This window comes from Amphibalanus amphitrite, unplaced genomic scaffold (genome assembly GCF_019059575.1).
Source record: "Amphibalanus amphitrite isolate SeventyFive unplaced genomic scaffold, NRLGWU_Aamphi_draft 000038F_arrow, whole genome shotgun sequence".
In the NCBI taxonomy this organism is placed as follows: domain Eukaryota; kingdom Metazoa; phylum Arthropoda; class Thecostraca; order Balanomorpha; family Balanidae; genus Amphibalanus; species Amphibalanus amphitrite.
In genome coordinates this window covers 1100032-1118985 of record NW_024881534.1, presented here as the reverse complement: position 1 = coordinate 1118985, position 18954 = coordinate 1100032, and the positions used below count along the sequence as shown (strand labels likewise).

The 18954-nt window shown below is 52.8% G+C and overlaps 1 protein-coding gene across 1 annotated transcript in view; it reads right to left on the bottom strand.

Annotated features, from left to right (window-relative positions):
- Nucleotides 1-18954, bottom strand: part of LOC122373283 (protein slit-like) — a 102153-nt gene that overhangs the window by 50366 nt on the left and 32833 nt on the right. Inside the window, exons 3-4 of the mRNA XM_043351203.1 lie at nt 11935-12006; nt 7734-7805 (exon numbers count right to left, since the gene is read on the bottom strand). Coding sequence (XP_043207138.1) covers nt 7734-7805; nt 11935-12006 — 144 coding nt within the window. The remainder of the gene's footprint in view (nt 1-7733; nt 7806-11934; nt 12007-18954) is intronic.

The window sequence follows — 18954 nt, the reverse complement described above, 5'->3', positions numbered from 1 at the left end:
TTTGTGATGTATACGGAGGTGTGCTCTGTGTGCTCGCTCGAGTGATGCAAAGTCGACCGACCACGGCGAGGTGGTAGGACTGCGGACCGCGGTCTGTATGACAGGCTACGGTACGGCGCGCGGCCGGTAACAGAGGTTCGTCCACCTGGCAAACGCTCCACTCCTGTTTACCTGGCCCGTCTCTGCTCTGCTCTCACATGGAGAGACGCAGAGAATGCCAACCCACGTCGGCCGTCCTCCGCGCACCTGGTTGTCATAACAACCGCGTCCAACCGGCATTCCTGTACGCACAGACCGGCTCGAGGGCCACGCATCCAGCGATTATAAACGACGTGACCCTGCGCCTTTCGACGCGGTCTGAATCGAATGAATGGAGCGTGCAGACTCTATTGGGAGTGAGACCCCCCGACGCGGCAAATGTATCAATCACGACGGCGCACGGCGAGCCGGCAGCGGCGCGGTCAATTCGTTTTGTGTCGCTGTCGATGCCTGAATAGCACGCCGGAAAGATTTGCCACTTGCGGCATAATTGCGTCGTTTATCACAGGCCGGGCGTTGGCGGGCGTCATGAGCGATATAACGCCCGGCAGGGGACGGTCGGCGGAGGCTGTGATCGCCCTCAGCTGCCGACACGGAGAGGAGAGCAGAGGTGACCTCGATCAATCGACCCCGGCGAGTCCCGCAGGTGACCTCGGCCACCGTGACCTGAGCACGCCGGAGAGCCGCCCCCGCCCGGCACGATACCCGTATGTCTTCATCACGACTTCCGCACCTGACAGACCCGTGTAACGGCCGCCAACCCACCGCGCAGCCCGGAACTCTGCCTAATGAACCAGAGAGCCGAGAGACTGCGGGAGACTGAAATTTTGTTACACAATCATCTCTCTACTTCCTCGTTAAAATAATAATGTTGGAGATGCGATTTGCGATGTGCATATACAATATACATAATCCGGAGTATTGAGTTTATAACTTCATAGACGATCAATGAGAGAGTTAAAAACTACAGCCGTTTGTTATTGACACCAATTGTTTTATCATAAATGAAGCGTTGCAATGCATAAAAGGCAGCATCTGTTATTGTAAAATTCTGAACGTTACGTAAGTGTACACTGTGCATGTGGCAATGATGGTAGAAAGCCGTCCACAGCAACCTTGTACAACCTTAGACGTCTTGTTATAAGCGACAACTTCATGAGCCAGCCGACCATTTTTGCATTCTGTCTAGTTCCTTTAGACGATAATCCGGATAATTCCACGGAGTATATAAGGTGACAACTGTGACATCGCCGACGAGCTGGAAAATTCACCCTGCACGATTCTGCCATGCTGAAGCGTCACCATATCCGTTGCCAACCAGCCCCGATCAAATACCCCAAGCACGAGTTCCCTAATTGTAGATATCAATGGCAGATTAGATCATAATCTGAGATAGATGCACCTTTCACAAGGTTTATGGCAGAAAGCAGCGCTGAATCTTGTAAGAGCTGCACGATCATGTTTTATGAGACATTTTGTGGCACAAGAATATACAGCAATATGGGTTCTCACGGCAATGAACGTCAAGGTGTCAAAAAATTGCCGTTTAGAATGACAGACACACCAGCAAGTCAAGCGAAATAGGTGGTATAATTAGACCGAATTGCAGTAAAATATAAATCGTTGTGAACTTTCAAGTTCGTCACTTTCTGGCGATGGCAACGGCTTTCTTGGTCAATTGCTCGCATGCTATGGGTATCGTATTCAGCACTTACAAACTGGCTGATTGATTCACGGAAGGGAAAAAATAATGGAACGGTCAAGACCATGGGCTCATTGCAACACTTGGCTGTTTCGTTTCCAGAGCATGATGAATTACTTTTCCAACGGCATAAAGCCACGCTTCCCCCGACCTTTTCATGGCCAGACCTTTTTCTACACCACCTAATTAATTCTCCCCCTCTCTGTCACCAGCAGAGGCTCTCGCAAGTGTCCCTCTCCCCTTTGAAACTATCCCCCGAGGCTGTCACTGCAGCCCCTACTCCTGCTCAATGCCTCTCGAGCCTGTCACGGGTCCTTCCTCAGAAGGGCCGGTGACTCGCCCTCCCCTCTCCACACCATCCCCGAGGCTCCTCCTCACCCGATCGGTCACGGCTGCTCACAAGGCGCCGGTCGACATCGTCCCAGACCACTGCCGAGGCCGTAAACAATGGCGTTAACCATAAATCAATTAGTGAGGCTGGTGCAGGTAGCCGGAGAGGCGTCATTACGGCCAGGTGATCGGCAGGGCCCCGGGCGGTCAGCGAGTGCGGGTGCTGTAGAGAGCAGGAGAGGCAGCGGAGAGGGTCGGTTGGTGTCTGAGGTGGCAGAGGTGACTGGCGCGGTTAGAGCTCGTGGTGCTGCGTCATGGCGTTCTGCAGTAAGGCTGGAGGGTGCTGGAGAGGTCGAGTCGGGAGGGTTGAGAGGCAAGGAAATGAAGATGATTGTTGGAAGGCAAAGGGCCGGAAGATTGCTGTGGAGAAATGAAATGGACATAAAATTAAATACAAGTAAGGAATAAAAGGAAGATCCGGTTATATCTAGCAAGAAAAAAAATCGGATAATTATCCAACACCTTCGCGTGAGGCTCAGTGTTCGACCGTGTTCGAACAGCGTCTACCGACACCTCCGCCTGCGGCTCGGAGTTTTTCCTCTTCGTTAACGAGCCCCATCGCCCAGCGCGGCGGTCAGCGATCGGAGCCCAGCGCCCCGGCATCTCAGCCATGGGGCGTGATTACTGCGGCGCCCAACACAATCGAGCGGCGCACAAAAACACGGACCGAGCGGCGAGCCGCCGCGCCAGAGTCGCATACAGCAGGCATGACAGAAGAACAGGCAATGGACGGAAGAAACATTAGGGAGAACCGGTCATGGCTGAATGGTGGGTTGTCTACTGACTCCACAAAAGTACCTTGGTTACTCATTTGAGAAAATCGCCGAGAAACACACGTTTACAACTTCCGGCGACAAATCGTCGGCTACTTCAAAGCCAAGCATCTCAGTCCTCCAAGGTCCAGCGCAGGATTCCAAGAATCCCGACCGAAGGACGCGATTGATTGGCCGAGCGGCGACTTCGGCACTGAGAACGGCATCGACAGCGACTCCGACGGCCCGGCCCGAACATATACGTCACCCAGATGGGTTGACACGTCATTACATGGCTATTGTGACGTGACGTCTGTCCTCCGGTTGTCGTAAAAGAGCGGCATCAGTCAGTCCCGTTGGCGGGACGATGGCGAACAAGGTGGGAAGGGTGGGTCCGGTGTGAGCTGAGAAGGAGAGGAGGCGAGACGAGACCACCCGGGTGGTCGGAGTTTAACGGTGCCTGCATAGATAAGCCATGCCACGTGCATGCATGTTGAATGGAGGAGTTAAGGTGAGGGAAAGGGAGGCTGCAAAAGTTCGATGAATTCGAGATCGAACCAGTGAATGATATTAAACGCGAGAGAACTTCCTGAAAGGCTCATTCACGTGCCTGAATGTTTTGGCCAAAATCGGTATTTGTTATCATTGCGCCAGCTAAAACATTTGGTGGCAACGGGGCTAAACGTAAGCAACATCTAAATGGCACCCTTCAAACGCACATTGCTATTGCTAATATGTTCACAATGTGGCGCGATTTCAAAAGCATAATTTGTTTCTCAATGTTACAAGCACTTGCTCTATTATTTCTGGGAACCAGAATGTAAGAGTCGGTCGTTTTGTTGTGAAAGCGCACCAGGGAATTCTCTAACGGACGAGCACACCATTTCGGAAAGCCATAGCCGCATCCAAATGGAACCGTGCATTTTCGCCACCTCCATTTATTTTCATTGCAATCGTAAATGCCACTCGGAAATGACGCTTTTCCACAGAGTTCTAAATTCGAAGACACATTTTAGCCAAAGCCAATCGCACTTTGACTATAAATCGTCTGAAGCCGATGCGGCTCCGCAAGCTTTTGAATATTCCGGACATAGCCGTCCATAAGATTTCCATTCTGGTGAAGATGGCTAGTTTGTCCGTCCATGTTTTAGCCGTGGAGGCGGGTGGCGAGCCTCAGGACATCATTCATATATCACGTAGCACCGCAGCCTCCTCCCTCAAGCTCCGCCTCACCCCGCGCGCTCTGCGCCGCTCCACGCTCGCACTGCGCCGCCATCGTCGCCGCGACATGCCGGCCGCGCCATTACCGCCGCTTTACGAGACGGCCGCGCTGCCAATGCCGCTGCCGCGCCGGATTAGTGACGTTCCGGTATTTATACGTTGATCGGACGATGGGTCATTAGAAAGAAACGATGAGTCGCCTCTCTGGGGCGCCCTGACGACGCGTAGGACGGCGAGCGGTGAAGCGGCGGTGGGGCGGTGGAGCGGTGGGGCGGTGGGGCGGCGGGGCGATGAGACGGCTGAGCGGTGGGCGGTGGGCGGTGCTGGACGAGTTAGAGCGGCGATAAATCTGACTAAGCCCCTCTAATGTGGCGCTAGTCCGTGAAGTGAGGGCGGCTAGAAGCGGCGGATGACTGACCAGCGAGGGTAGCCTTCTCCGGCTCATCCCGTCAGAATGGTTATGGCCAGCTGCTAAGGAAGAACCGTACAGGAATGGTGTACAGACGGAATCAACAGGCAGACAGCATGACTATCGGGACTTTACATTCATCAACCTTGGATGAATGAAAATGTTCAAAGAAAGTGGGTTGAACAAGCAAGTCATATTCTTCTTACGTCACGCTTTAAAAAATACTCGGGTTGCTCTATGATATTTCCTCACTTGAATGTATCGAAATCTGATATAAAAATATTTGATTCGGTCATGCAAGGCAATATGTTGCAAGACTGCTTATAGACCGCTTTTGAAGTATATCACTTAACCACCTGCTAAGGCCGTGGGAAATTCATCATCGACGATAATGTAGCGATTTGGATCTTCGTGCTAACACCAAGTATTCGGTGTTGCGCCCTCATTACAGATTCCGCATTACCGTCGCCGCTAAATTCATGAGCGGAGGTCGTTCATTAGTGTACTCCTTGTTCCTTGACCGCTTACATGGGCCGCCTACCTTCAGCTCATTGCCGCCGGTCGTCCTATCTAACCCGAGGTCATGGCAAAACACCACCTCGACCGTTTCTGCTCGTAAGATAACGTAAAGACAGCGCGGCGGGGCGGTACAAACGACTCGAACCGCATCTGACAGCGCTTTCTCAACATTTTGATCCACGTCCCATCTCTGTGGATAGCCGGCGACGCGGTGTGATGTGACAGCTTCACCCAGATGGCGGCCGATGAAGTGAAGCGGAAGTGAGGTGCGTCGGACAGCCGGCCTAGGTCGGGGGTCCGTCAGAGCCGTCACGTCCATCAGACCCCGAGCGGAGCCGAGATTCCCAGATGGACAGATAGGAGACGGCGACCTGCCGCCGCTGGGATCCCCGTGGGACCGGCCCTCGCTCCAGGCCGACCTTCCCAGACCGGCCGGGAACTGGAGTGGACGTCACATTCCGCCCCGGGGCATTTTCGGTCCCATGTTCGGACAACACAACAGGGCGAGACGTGTGTCAGAAGGGCTTCATTGTCACGTCAGCCCCATCAGCCTCACGCCACGCCCACGTCATGCCGACGTCATCACTCCGCCATGAATCCATCAGCCTTCATCTGCCGTCCGACCCATGTCCTACAGGCACCCCACTCTCCTATCGGGGCCCTGTCATCGGCCGATCGTCCAGCCCTTCCATTTAGATATCGGCCCACATGTCCAGATCGCGCCGGCCGGCCATTTTACATCCGTCTCTGACAGGCGACAGGCAGTGGCCAGCAGCCGATCGCCGCAGATTCCGGGCCAACAGGGGTGGCGGCGTCTCTGATGTCGGCCCAGCTACCGGAGCGGCGGGGCCGTCCAGTCCAGGTGCTGGGTTGTCTGATCCCCCGGACGAAAAGTGGATGTTACTTAGGAGGAGATGGAGTCTCGGGACTCGGGTAGAGGTGTAATGGGTCAGAGACGGGTTGGGAAAATGCCGAAAGCTATGCCTGAGAGGCGAGCGAGTCGCTGTGAGAGAAGAAACGAGAGAAGTAGACAAGAGACGGGCTAAAAGATCGAGTGAGGGTAGACCAGTCGAACTGAGAACTAAAAGGCAAAGATAAGGGCTGGGAGACGGCTCCAGGACAGCACCAGGCTGAGATGCCGACGAGGCAACTCCTGAGATGAGTAAAACCGGGGCCGGACTGGGATGCGGGCAAGAGACGAACGAGACGGTCCATGAGACGAACGGACCGGGCAAAAGATGGACGGGCCAGGCGGTGCGAGAGACGGACGAGGCGGGCCGCTGTCAGCACCATGGCTAGCGATAATGATAATGGACTTTCACCTGGGGCCGGCATTAAATCAGTGCCGGGCGGCAAACAAATTCCGGTCCGGTTCAGTCAGCCGTCTAATGGGGCCGATTACCGGGCGCTGTGCGGGGCCCGGTCCGGCCGTCCGACCCGCTACTGCGCCCCACTGCGTCCCGCTGGGTCCCACCGGCCCCGGCCCCGTCCCAGCGGCCAGCACCATCCGTCTCTGCCCCTGGGGACGCGCTCACCCGGCTGACCGGTGGGGCCGCCCTCCCGACGGTCGGACATACCTGGGGGTAGCTAATGAGGACAGGCCGGCGGCGGTGCAGAGACCTGTATTTATTGTGCGCAGAGCATAACAACCTCTGAGTGACGCACTGACGATTGGATAACTGCTCTATTAGGACCGCAGAGTCGCGGCACAGTGCGACTGTCAACACGTTTACGTAGGTCGCAAATTGCTCGCACATGGCCAGGGGAAAGGGGCAGCAGCGATGGTTCGGACGCTCCAGCCACCGAGCAGCTGGGTCGACGAGTGTCGGACGAAAGGAGGCAATCAGCACCTGGCGCCGTGGGAGGAATTCGAGCGGGTTGGCGCGCGGAGCCCCGCTGCGCGCCTCACACCTCTATACAGTCGGACAGAGCGAGCTATCGTGGAACGGTCTCGGTTAATGTGATAATCGGTCGGCGGTTTCGGACGGGGCCGATTGACCCGAAGATTGATGGAGCGTAGGACCTGGTTACCGAAAAACAAATGGATGGAGCGGACGATTTAGCATAACCGATCTCTTGGAGGAGTGTCGAGAAATTAGCCCTCCGGCGTAGCTATTCTTTTCTTAATGACGCGCGAACGAAAACGTTATTTATTTTAGATCCACAGATAAAACGTCTCTCTCGGTCGAAGATAAATGAATGCCACTGATGGCATTCTGGAACAGAAATTAAAAGAGATATAATTTAGCATCATCTTTTTGTGAGGCATAAGACAGATATGTTTCCCAAACAACTTTCACTTTAACATCTGTTCAAATCGTGTCAAGGATATGAAACTATCAAAATGATGAACGAAATTGTATTAGTGTCAATCCTAAATCATATAAGCAGCCCACAAGGAATGAAACGGACAAAAACAATCAGCGATTACTTGAGGAAACTATGGAAGCCAAATGTAAGTAACTACGTTAGTACTGATTACCTTACTAGCCTTCTATGTAACCTTCACGTACATCCTGTTTTTAGCGATAAAAAAATCAGTCCTTCATTTCACCAACCATGGTTCCAACAGTTGAGGTAGGTGTAGCAGGTCCCAGCCCCAAACAACACCGATGACCTTTGAAATAGCGCAGCGTAAAAGGCAGCACCGCGACCTAGTTGGGGGCGATTTACGGTCAGCCGTTCGGGGGAGCACACTCACAGTTTTTGCAGGTTTCCCAGGCTAGCGAGCAGAGCGGCCGGCAGATGACGTATGTGGTTGTTGTTTAGCCTCCTGCAAACAGACCGCCAAGTCAGCAATTACAGTCCTACGACAGAGAAAAGAGAAACATTTACAAATGCAGGATAAGCAACAGAAAATATGTAATCAAATTTATCCTGGCTGAACTTTCCGCTCAACGAACAGTTAAACTGTTTTAAGTGAGTCATAGGTATTTTCTGGGGGCTATAGCGACACAGCGATGCATGAAAAAAACTGTCACCTGCATACTAAACGACACGTGTTAGCATTCGTATAAATAAAATGTGTTTTACACTAATGCCAATGAAACGAGAAATGACTGTTACGAAACCACAGCTGTACTGCCAGGGAATTCCAGAGCTTGAGCACAAAAAAGTACGGTCATGTTGTTCCGTACCTATTCTTGTAAAAAAGTACATGTATCCTGAACAGCGGACTGGTTTGGCATTTTCCACCACAGCTCTGCATTTCATAGAGCGAAGCGGTCTGGTGGCTTATCAGATACCCACCTCAGATCTGACAAAAAAGAAAATATGTGCGTGGAGCGATTATTACCACAAAAGGGCGAGCGCAGCCTCGACCCTGCGACCGTGACAACCAAGACAAAAGAGAGAGAGAGAGAGAGAGAGAGAGAGAGAGAGAGACCCGGCCACGAAGGCCAAACTACTAAATTGAGAAATACGACCTACCACATGACGGGAGTGATATATTCAAAAAAGCATAATCTAATCTGATTACACGCAGCTTCATTTCTGATGGATTTTCATCGCTCCGGTGAATATACATCCGCTCCGAAAAGCAGCGTGATATTCAAATTGCGTGTGATCTTGCGTGCGAGTGCCGCTTTTTCGTTGGACCAAAGCCAGCGCTGGCGGTCGGAAGCACCGACCCAATCAAACTGACCAGAAAACCGCTAGTTCTGCCGATACCGATCTGGCAAACTGAGGCCGCCGCCTAGTGCGTGGTCTGTTCAGAACCGGCAGACGGCGGGCCGCCGGCCTGCTATCAGCGGCAGTCGACCAATCAGCACGGTCTGCTCCATTAGGCGGTCAACGGTGACGGTAAACGATCCAGTTCGACGAACAGACGCCTTTGAAGCCGGTGCGTGGGCCCGGCCGGCGTGCGAATCTCGCCACGGACGATCAGACCGGTTGTAAACCGTCATGGAGAGATATAAACTGTCCAGTCGGCGATGGCCAAGATCTCAGCAGGATAAGTCATCTCCTAACTGATGAAAGTTTCCATGGATGAAGAAATGATGACAGATTCAGCAGCAGCCCAATCGGTTGCATTATGAACAGATTGACTCACTCCACACGTCTTATCGACCTGTCAAAAGTTCCCTGTTTGCCAAGTGCTGGAAGTGCATACAGACCCTGTGTCTCACTGTGGGTTCTCTGTTGACACAGCGTCGCGCAGCGCTAGGCGTTCTCAGAGCGCCGCGGCGGCGCCACCTTGGCTCGATCAACCCCCTCGCCCAATCGTCCGGCCGTTCAGGCAGAGCGTCTGACTCAGCATACCTGCGCTGACCTCTGTGACCTGCCGGCGACCGCGTGGGAACTCACCGCACCAACGCGGGCCCATCGGGGTGTCCGAGGTGTCCAGGAATTTGGCTCGCGTGCGGGTCGGCGCTACTGTTAACCGGTCTGTTCATCAGACTCCAACTGTACCGGCGCAAGCCTCCCGCACTCCAATGCTACTCAGACTCGGACTCAGTCTGAATTATTGAAGTCGTCTGCAATATACTCGCGGCTATATTACTGCCCCGGGTGTAATAACCGCGGTGCTACTCTGACTCGTGCTAGTTTGTGGTATATCCCCGTGTGCCCATTTGCCATTTGATAATCATCCGTAATTCTCAGCTACATTTGACCCCTCGTGCTACCCGTGCTCTCCGGCGCTGCGGGTCTCACTCTCAGGGAGATCGGACGGATGTCTCCGGCGGCGGCAGCCAGGCGCCGCCGAAGCAAACACCCAGCTCTGTTATGCCAGACCAGCAAACAAACAGTGGTTTCCGCATGACGTGTCCGGAATCTGATGAGTGGGCCGGCGAATACCACAGACTGCCGACACCGAGAGATTCCTGCCCGACAGGTTATAATCACAAACGAATCAAAGGTAAATCATGGAAGGATCCTTCTGCAGGCGAGCTTCAAAAGAAATATGTAAAATAGAAAGGTGGAGACGCGAAATGCAACATCGCCCATCGAGAGTAGCCGAGCATAAACCACAATTAGCGCAGGGTCGGTAATTAATTGCAACCCGCAGGTAGTCAATAACTAACAGTGCGCAGTTAATTACCGACTCCGACGCGCCCGAAAGTTAGTCTAGCTGCCATTGGAACCCACTCAATTAATGGCGCTCTGGCTATAGGGCTCTGGGTCTGCAGCTTCAGGAAATGAATTTCACATAGCGCAGCTCTCCAGACATCTGCATTCCATTTCTCTGTAGGATTTCCTGTCGGGGCAGCGTTTGAGCCGTTTGAGTGGATTAGGTCCCTCGCCGGGTGCAGCCGCTTCCCTCTGAGGACCTTTGTGCCGACTGCTGGGCGCCATTCGGTCGGATCAGACCCTAAGCTGTTTGTCCAATTACGACTGAAGGCAGGAGCGGCAAGAGATGTATATGGAACGCTGTTTGCGTGTAGTATGCGATTTATATTTAGCCGGAAAGTCGGTCGGTGCTCGTTGAAAATTGCTCAGCAGTTTGCGCTCGACGACAGAACTTCGCAAACGTTCCTGGCGACCACTTCGGTGAGTTCGTGAACGATTAAGTGAGCAGTTTGTGTTTCCTGGCAATTTTCTTCCCACTGTCTGGTCCAGCCTGACAGATACTGATTGAGTGTCTTTGATCGAGTTTACGCACAGCCCGGGGTCGTCTTTAGAGTCAGACAGAGAAATATCGCAGCGATTCGTTCCGATAATTCATTACACCCAGATAACATAAGACGATTGAATGCTTTGGAAACTTCAAATCGGCAGGAATGTCTGAACAATAGTAATAGATGGTATTTGGGCACGAGGGTAAATGACCTTATGACTCAAACTTTATCTTTGAAGTTGGAAGTCGGGGTATGAATTGATAACTCGGAGTGACAAATGAGATGATAGCTTCCATTGATATTCTGGGAGATGCCTTCTCATTGCAGATGATATCATTAACCCCAGGATCTTAGACTAAGCACCGATTGGTCATAACGACAAAGAAATGCGGATATAAGCGGGCTAAGCGACCACCTATCAGTAGTCACTGGTCATTACTATTAAGCACGGATTAGAACAGATTACAAGAGCATAATTGGCAGTCGAATGACGCCATTGCATTGCGGCTCGGTAAACGATTCCTATTTTTCTGTCAATCAAAACGGCTGGGAATGCCTGACGGTGACCGTTTGAATCCAAGAAAATCATGACTTGCTCGGAACTATAATGATTATGAATGCGCATAAAACAGAAGTAAATACAGTTCTTCCTGGCATGAATTTCGTTTCACAGACGGCAAGGTGAGCGGGTTTTTGTCATTTTTAACAAAGCCGCACCACTTAACCACGCCGGCAGAGGCAGCAGAGTGTATGCCGGTCGTCGTGCGCGTCCTATCAGGCGCGTATCGCAACTGCGTCGGCCAGTTAAAACTATTACGGCCCTAACGAGATTCGTCCATTAGAGGAGGCGCCGCGGAGCATCCGACTGCGTCTGACGGCTCCGTATCACACGGGAATGCTGCGCTACGACTGGGAATCGGTGTCGGGAGGGCTCATTGGAGATAGCGGGACCGACAGAAGGAGGTGGAATACCGGAAATCTGCCGAGGAAAGAGAGTGTATCGTGGGGAGGAGAGCTTACTTACCGGCACGTGAGAGGCACGTATCGCAGAAACGGATGACACTTTGGAGATAACCTGACCCAAAATCGTGACGCAGAAAAGCGTGGTGGGGATTTGCGCATTGGTATCTCGTGCTGTCATACGAAGACGAGAAATCCTGGGGTGAGCCGACAACGGAAATAAACGCATCAGAGGAATGCCGTACTCACGAACACTCTACGGTCTAATCACAGGATGACATTCGAGCAATCCTCTAATGCGCGATGATAACAGCCTATCTCCCAGACAACCCGTGTCTAATCCAGCCCGTGCAGCGCCCTGGCTACACGGCACTGGGTACTTACAGTTTCTCCAGCCGGGTCAGGTCGGCGAACGACGCCTCCTCCAGCAGGTGAATGTCGTTATGAGCCAAGTTTCTGAAACGAAGGTCGCAGTCTATTAGTGTCGGCTCTGATTTGGTCTGGGCGTGCGGGTTAATTCGGTACGTCTAATGGTCAATGACGGGTGAGTCGGGCGGGCGTCCACAAAAAGCAGCGATGGAGCCTTTCATCGATAAGGCTTTCATACCAAATGCATTCGTTCACTAATCAGTTCGACGGGCACTGTCATAAAAAGGAGCGCACGGCTCTTTTGAGCTGCAAGGACTATCTGCTGCCTAAGGTAGGCAGTAGGCGTCTTGACGGCAGTATGATGTGTCGACGATAGTGGCGCAGGGCCCGATTTGACGAGAAATCTGACACTCTAGTGCCGGCACCACCAGGGCCAGCTTTTGATATGGTAATGCGCGCCGAGAGTGCGCTGGCCAGGCTGTATGTTTGGAGGAGGGCTGAGCCTGGGCGGGGCGGCCGATGGTTGTTGTTGGTCTAAGAGAGCATATTGTTTAGTGACGAGCGCGTGGGCAGGCCTGTCATTGTTTGGAGCTTGCAGATTAAAAGTGTAAGGGATGTTTGGAACGTCTATGCACAAAATAGGTTTAGTAATGCGTATGGACATGCACATACTACACAGCACACTACCAGCTAAAAAACTTGCTTATGCTGCATTTTAAACATTTCAAATATTCTTGAACGTAAGAATGCCACAAAATTCAGGCATTTGTACCCAAAACCTTTGACAAAAATAGGCAAGCATTATTAGTGTGGTAAATAGGAGATAATCGAGAGTTTGCATGGTCCTTATTTTTTACTTATGAGCCGTTTTCATCAGAAAATTGTGAAAATATCGCTGCCCTTCTTGCTTTCAGAATAAGAGAAGTCCCCAACTGAACTGCTAAGCTATCCCGTGTTATCGCCTACAAAAGTGTCAACAACTTCGACAGTTCTCCGAAATGACATCGAACCCCAAGAAAACCCTCCCTCATGGAAACCTGACCGTGATACACCACGTATCCAAAATTCGCACTTGTCACTCATCAGAAATCGTCACCATAGCAATAACGGTACTTCGTGCGATGTATATAGGAAGCCTGCCAATGTAATAGACTGGATGGCAGGGTCAGTTGGGAGTTGTCAACTGGTTCGGCATAGTGAGCCGTGAGGGGGAACAGCAGTGCCAGGAGCGGGGTATGGGGCGGGAGAGACACTCGAGTCAAGGGTTTGTCACACTTCACGCTTGTGCTGTCCAGCTGTTACTCTCCCCAACCCCTCCCCTCTCCCTCCCCACACGAAATCCTCCGTCATATGAGCAGCGCAGCGGTCGGCACTGAATGCCTCCGAGTGAGTCCGACCGCCCCTCCAATTGGATCTAATTATTCTATCCGCGGGGGCGGGCCAACAGTGCGAGGTGCTCAGTAGGGGCGCCGCGCAGTATGAGAAGTGGTGCTCGGATGACGGCGGGTAGATAATCACAGGAGACGCCGAGGGCCGTGAGATGAGCAGGCACCTGCTGCTCTCGGTCATATAGGACAGGAGGGGACGTTATACTCGTACAGGAGGGGAGGTGCAGAGAAGACGCGAGATTTGACTACCGAATGAGCCGAGTGTATGGGCGGATTCTGGTTTGTTTGATGAGACAGGTGCTGCGAGGTTTCGGTAGCCAGTTTGGGTGGTGCCGGAGGACATCCAGCTGTGTTTGGACAGACGACAGTCTACCTCCGCCTACCAGTGGGCTTTACAAATTTGGGCGTGTCCCTCCCGAGCCGTTTCCGACGCCTCCGTCGACTGGCAGAGGAGAGAGTGAGAGTCTGGATAGAGGGCGAGAGTGACGGTCCGGGCGGAGTGACACCCTCCAGCCGGCCACTGTGCTGAGTAGGGGTGTGGCCGCGGGCGGCGGCTAGCCGGCTGACAGCTCTCTCAAGCGGATGATGAATGGGCGTCGGAACCGCCCCGTCGGCCCAGACCACGTGCCGCCACGCCCCCATCCCCCCCCCCCACCACCATCACACCCCACCCGGCCGTCACCCACCGCAGGGAGCCGCCTAACCGAGCGCAAATTCAGCGCCCCGAGCCGCCGGCACAGCCGCGCATGAAAAGGCCGCTGGGAGCCGCTGAGCCGGCGGCTTTTCATTCGTCGCGCGGCGGCTGCGATAACCAAGATTGACGCCACCATACGGGTCGACCAATCTCCTCTGACACTGTAGCCGTCGGCACGGCACCACCAGTCATGGGAGGATCACGCTGCACTGCATGGCGCCGCTCATCAACCGAGACCAACTGACTTAGCCTTGGGCGTGGCACGACTGGCTTTATATAGAGCTCGCGCCACAGCACAGAGCTACAGATCTCCACGCTCGCAAATCCAGCCGAGTCCAATCGCCAAGTCAGGCAAGATCAAAGTGTGTGCCTGCCACGCGCAGCTCCATCCTTCCACCAGCTGACGTCCAACTGAGCTCCGCTCGTGCTGCTCGCCGCCGTTCGCCATCGCTCGCTCTGAGAGTGCCGCTCGGTCTGATAAAACCTTTTCCGTGTAGGCCGGTAGCCGACCGTGGCGATGACAGCAATGACTGGCGAGCACGACAGGCCTGGACGGCCATCGGCAGACCACCTGTGGCCGCTGGGTGCACGCCGCAGAGGTATACCGGTGAGGATTAAAGGTGTGCCGTCCAGCGGGAGATAGCTATGTTTTGTGGCGGTGAGAAGGGCGACTTATTTGATACCTGCAGTGCCAGTACACAGGCGGTACCAAAAATATCATGTCAACAGTGTGGTCCAATGCCCAACGTTCACGCTTGAACTGTTATTACCACGCTGAAAATTATTACAAAACATAACATTCTAGGAACATCATATCATACACAATTAGTTGAGAAACACATCTCAGTAAAAATCGTGAAACTTCCTTCCTTGTGACCCTGGCGACTGATGACATTGACGGTTAAGTCATTGGTACACTGCAATCAAATAATCTATACAAAACTTACTATGACGGAATGCTTGATGACAATAACGTGAGGATAAGATATAGGACACATCACATCGCTGTTTACATACTTCCTTATACAATTGTGGCGTCTAAAAATAAAATGATTGATTGGATAGCTTCATCCGTGACCTCGAGGATCGCATAAGGGGTCCTACGTTTCAACATCGTCGCTGTGAGGGACACTGTTCCGGGAAATTAACTCCTCTCAGACGACCATGTGTCACATGTGCCGAAAGCAAGAGCACCCATCCGTACAGGAACCCAGTAATGAATTCCAGTTTCCGCACTAATGAGCAACTAATAAGGTGGGAGGTCAGCTAAAGGTCATTCGCTCGAGCACCATGGCAGTATTGCTGAACAATATTTGTTCTATCTTCATATATTGCCTATGCTAGAGTTAAATGTTTATCTCTCTTTGTCATTCAGCCAAAAATTGATTCCATTTGAATTTATTTCACTTCAATACCTGCATATGTGATAAATACGGCCTATATTGCCCGTTCCCTGACCTATAGTGCCCGTTTCCGCATCTGTTGGGACTCCCGTCCCGTCTGCGACCCATCTCCCTCTCGTCTCGTCTCTGTCTCGTCCCGTCTCGTCTCTGTCTCTTCTGCAAGTCCAGCACCGTCTCCAGCTCCCTCCCCCCCCCCCCCATCCCCACAGCATACTGGCGACAAGCTCACTGGGCCTATCTGATCTAGCTACTAATGGTGTACGGCATGGAACACGCATCAGGGGAACCACGAACGCTGGACGGGAACGTACTCAGCGGTATGCAGTCTGACGTCATTGGCGTCGCCGCTGTCGACGTTACCCGATTCGGGAATGACGTTGGGCAAGGGGAAAACGGGGACGATGTGGTACACGAGAACGGAGAGTGGGTTATGGTGGAAAACTGGTATCTGAGACGGGAGACACGAGGCTGGGACACACAGGGGACAAGTCAGAGTGACATTCGTTTGAAGTGACTGACGGAGTGGCTGGCGGTTTGAAAAAGTGGTTTTGGATGTTGTCGGATTGTGACAGTCAGCGTAAAACTTCGGGAATGAGCAGACGGTACCTTTCCTGAGCTGTGTTCAAATGCATGGCAGCGTTGTTGTTGGAACCGTTTTTGGTCTTGGTATTTACTAATCGGACATTTAGATTTCATTGTTAAAAGTTTGTTACAAAGAATACCGATGCGATATCTGACTTGTGGCACTTCAAGTACGTTACCGACACAGACGAATTCCGACCCACCATTCTTTGCATCGCAAGTAGACAGGCACACCTTGAACAGTGTCTACTTTGTTGACACCGCCGGCCAATATCCCCGTCTACATTAAAGCCGCCGAGCCGACGGCATGCGCTCCCTGTTTTGTTTCAGAAACAGCACATCTCCAATTGAAATCGCGCAGATGAGGGCGTGTTCTGATTCTCAAATCAGTGTTTGCTCAACGTGCTTCGAGAGGCGCCATGAGCAACAACAGGTACGGATGCGGCCGCCAGCCCGCACTGTGGATGGGCCCGCACCGACTCATAAATTCAGTGGGTCACGCGGCGTGTTTGAAAGTTAACTATGCGCCGCCGCCGCGGAGTCTAATGCCGGTCCTCTGGGAGGGAAAGGCCGGTCTCTCGGACTGAGGCCGCTAACCACAGGCTGTCGAGCTCGGCCCTTCGCCGGTGTAACAGCAGCCCTGTCACGTGACACCCACTCGCTAACCATAGACCTGTCACGTGGTCATCAGGCGCTGCCAAACGGTCGAGGTCGCACCGACAACAACAGACCGTCTTTGGTAATGCTGATCTCTGGCCGCTAGACGTGGGCTACTTTCAGAGCTTATCCGCATATTTTGTTAACGTCTTCTCGTGGTGATGCCGTCGCCGAGGCTCTTGTATTGCGATAAAAAGATCGCATTGCTAGGTGGCAGCTGGCCCTTGGTCAGGCCGTGACTGCAGCTTCAGCTTCATCAAAGATTGCTCCTTACAGCCCAGACCGAGCCAATGTCTTCTCATCAGGCTCGGCGCTGCGTTTCGCCGATAAATCTGCCTCAGCCCGAGCGCCGAGCTGTGGCCTCGAGGCTGCGCCAGCACGACACTGAGGTGCGGCGAAGGCGGCGCAGTGCGTCAGGCGGCGTCACGCACCCCGCGCCGCGCTGCCTCGTAATTCAATCTGCGCAGCGCCGGCCGCCGCCGGCGGGCGTGAGCGAGTCGCGCGCGGCGGCGGCTCGCCGAGCTTCTGTCGCCGGCCGCGGCGTGACGGCGCATCGCGGCGCGATCTCAGAGGCGAGGGGCGAGGTGGAGCCGCTGCCGGCGCGATCTCAGAGGCGAGGGGCGAGGTGGAGCCGCTGCCGGCACAATCTCAGCGGCGAGGTAGCGCCACTGCTGGCGCGATCTCAGAGGCGAGGTAGCCACTGCCAGAGGCGCCACTCACTATCGCGGCCGCCGTCAGCCGGCTAATGCTCCTAGAGGCCGGGCACGCGGTGGGCAGTCTTGTCCAGCCGCCAGACAAGTCATCTAGCATGCGGGTGAAGGGACGATAGTGCAGGTCATGAATGAGCACTCTGCCGTTAGAAGGACATGGAGGTCGCCGGGTTAGACGGGGATATACCCTAAAGTACACACTACACAGGTGTAGGGGAAGTTGGGGGAACGCCGAAGACTTTTTTTCTGACGCCCGTAGCACGCAAGGTAGACAACATACGCTATTCTTGTTGGCGTCATTCGAGAGGCCAGTCTTTTGCCTTTCAAACATACCAGGCGCATTTGATGAATTCGCATACCGTTAAGCGCACAAACTAAAAATATCAAAGAAGTGACTTTTTCGGCGTTGCCCCGGACTGCGGGGAAAGCCGAAAATGGGAGAAATGATCTACGGGGAATGCCGACATTGATGTTTTGCCATTTTATCTCAAACTTTATCCAGAATTCATCAAAGCTGACACACGTTTCAAGAGCTTGAGGACGCGGTGCACACTGGAAGTTATAATTGTGTGATATAATAAGAAAATGCCAGGTAAATCATTCCTTATAGGTAACAGGCCGTTGTGTCGGTTGAAAGTGTAATTTGTGTGACTAAAAATACGCGTTGCTATTCTACAGCAGTAAAGTCCACGTAGCGTGCTTTTAACACGTGCGTAATCGCACGTTTTCGGCATTACCCCAGCCAGCCATACTTTCATTTGCAGGCCCATAACTTTTCAACGTGCTGTATAAATTTCAAATAGGCAGCACACTTATGCAAAGACATGCTAAAGATTACTTTACCGAATTGGCCAGACAAACGGTAGCATAATGAGTAAAAAATGCAGCTTCAAAGGCGCATGTAGTACAAGGGAAACGTACCTTGAAAACGCTCTTGGCGCCCTCACAGTCGAAGTATTCCGAATGACGACTCGTAACAAACATGCGATAATTGTAGTCACTTAAGCTTCAGAGCATCACTGACAGGTGGCATCCATGTCTTACGGTTTTCGAAATATCTCGAATTTCGGCTTTGCCCCAACTCCGGCATTGCCCCAACTTCCCCTATGTAAGTGTTTTCCTGTGAGGCCACATTTGAAAAAGTACGGTTCACTGGAGCGTGTGAGGAAAATCCGGCGATTCGGCGGCTGGCTTTGAAGAGCGCAGAATGGGTGGCCCAGCCACGATGGGAAGGAATAGAGGAGGACGAGGTACACAGGTGAAGCAGGCGGAGAAGGCAAAGCTGGACAAATTTTTCGGTTGCATTGTCAGAGCTTAGCTAAACTATTTTTAGTTCAATGGTAAAGAGCCGTGCCTGGCACTGTTGCCTAATAATTTCACGAAAACGGAAACCGTCGTTGTTGAGGATCGTTCCCAGAACGGAAGGCAAAATAGCATTCGCACCTTATCTTCCTCCACTAATGGCTTCAGAAATCCCAGGAATTCGTTTCAGCATGCACTGTCAGTGCTCGGCACAATTGCATAGATCTACACATCGGGAAATCTTCGGCGGTCTCAGGTGCACTTAGTTGTGTGTGCATTCACTTTGCCGACATCGAACG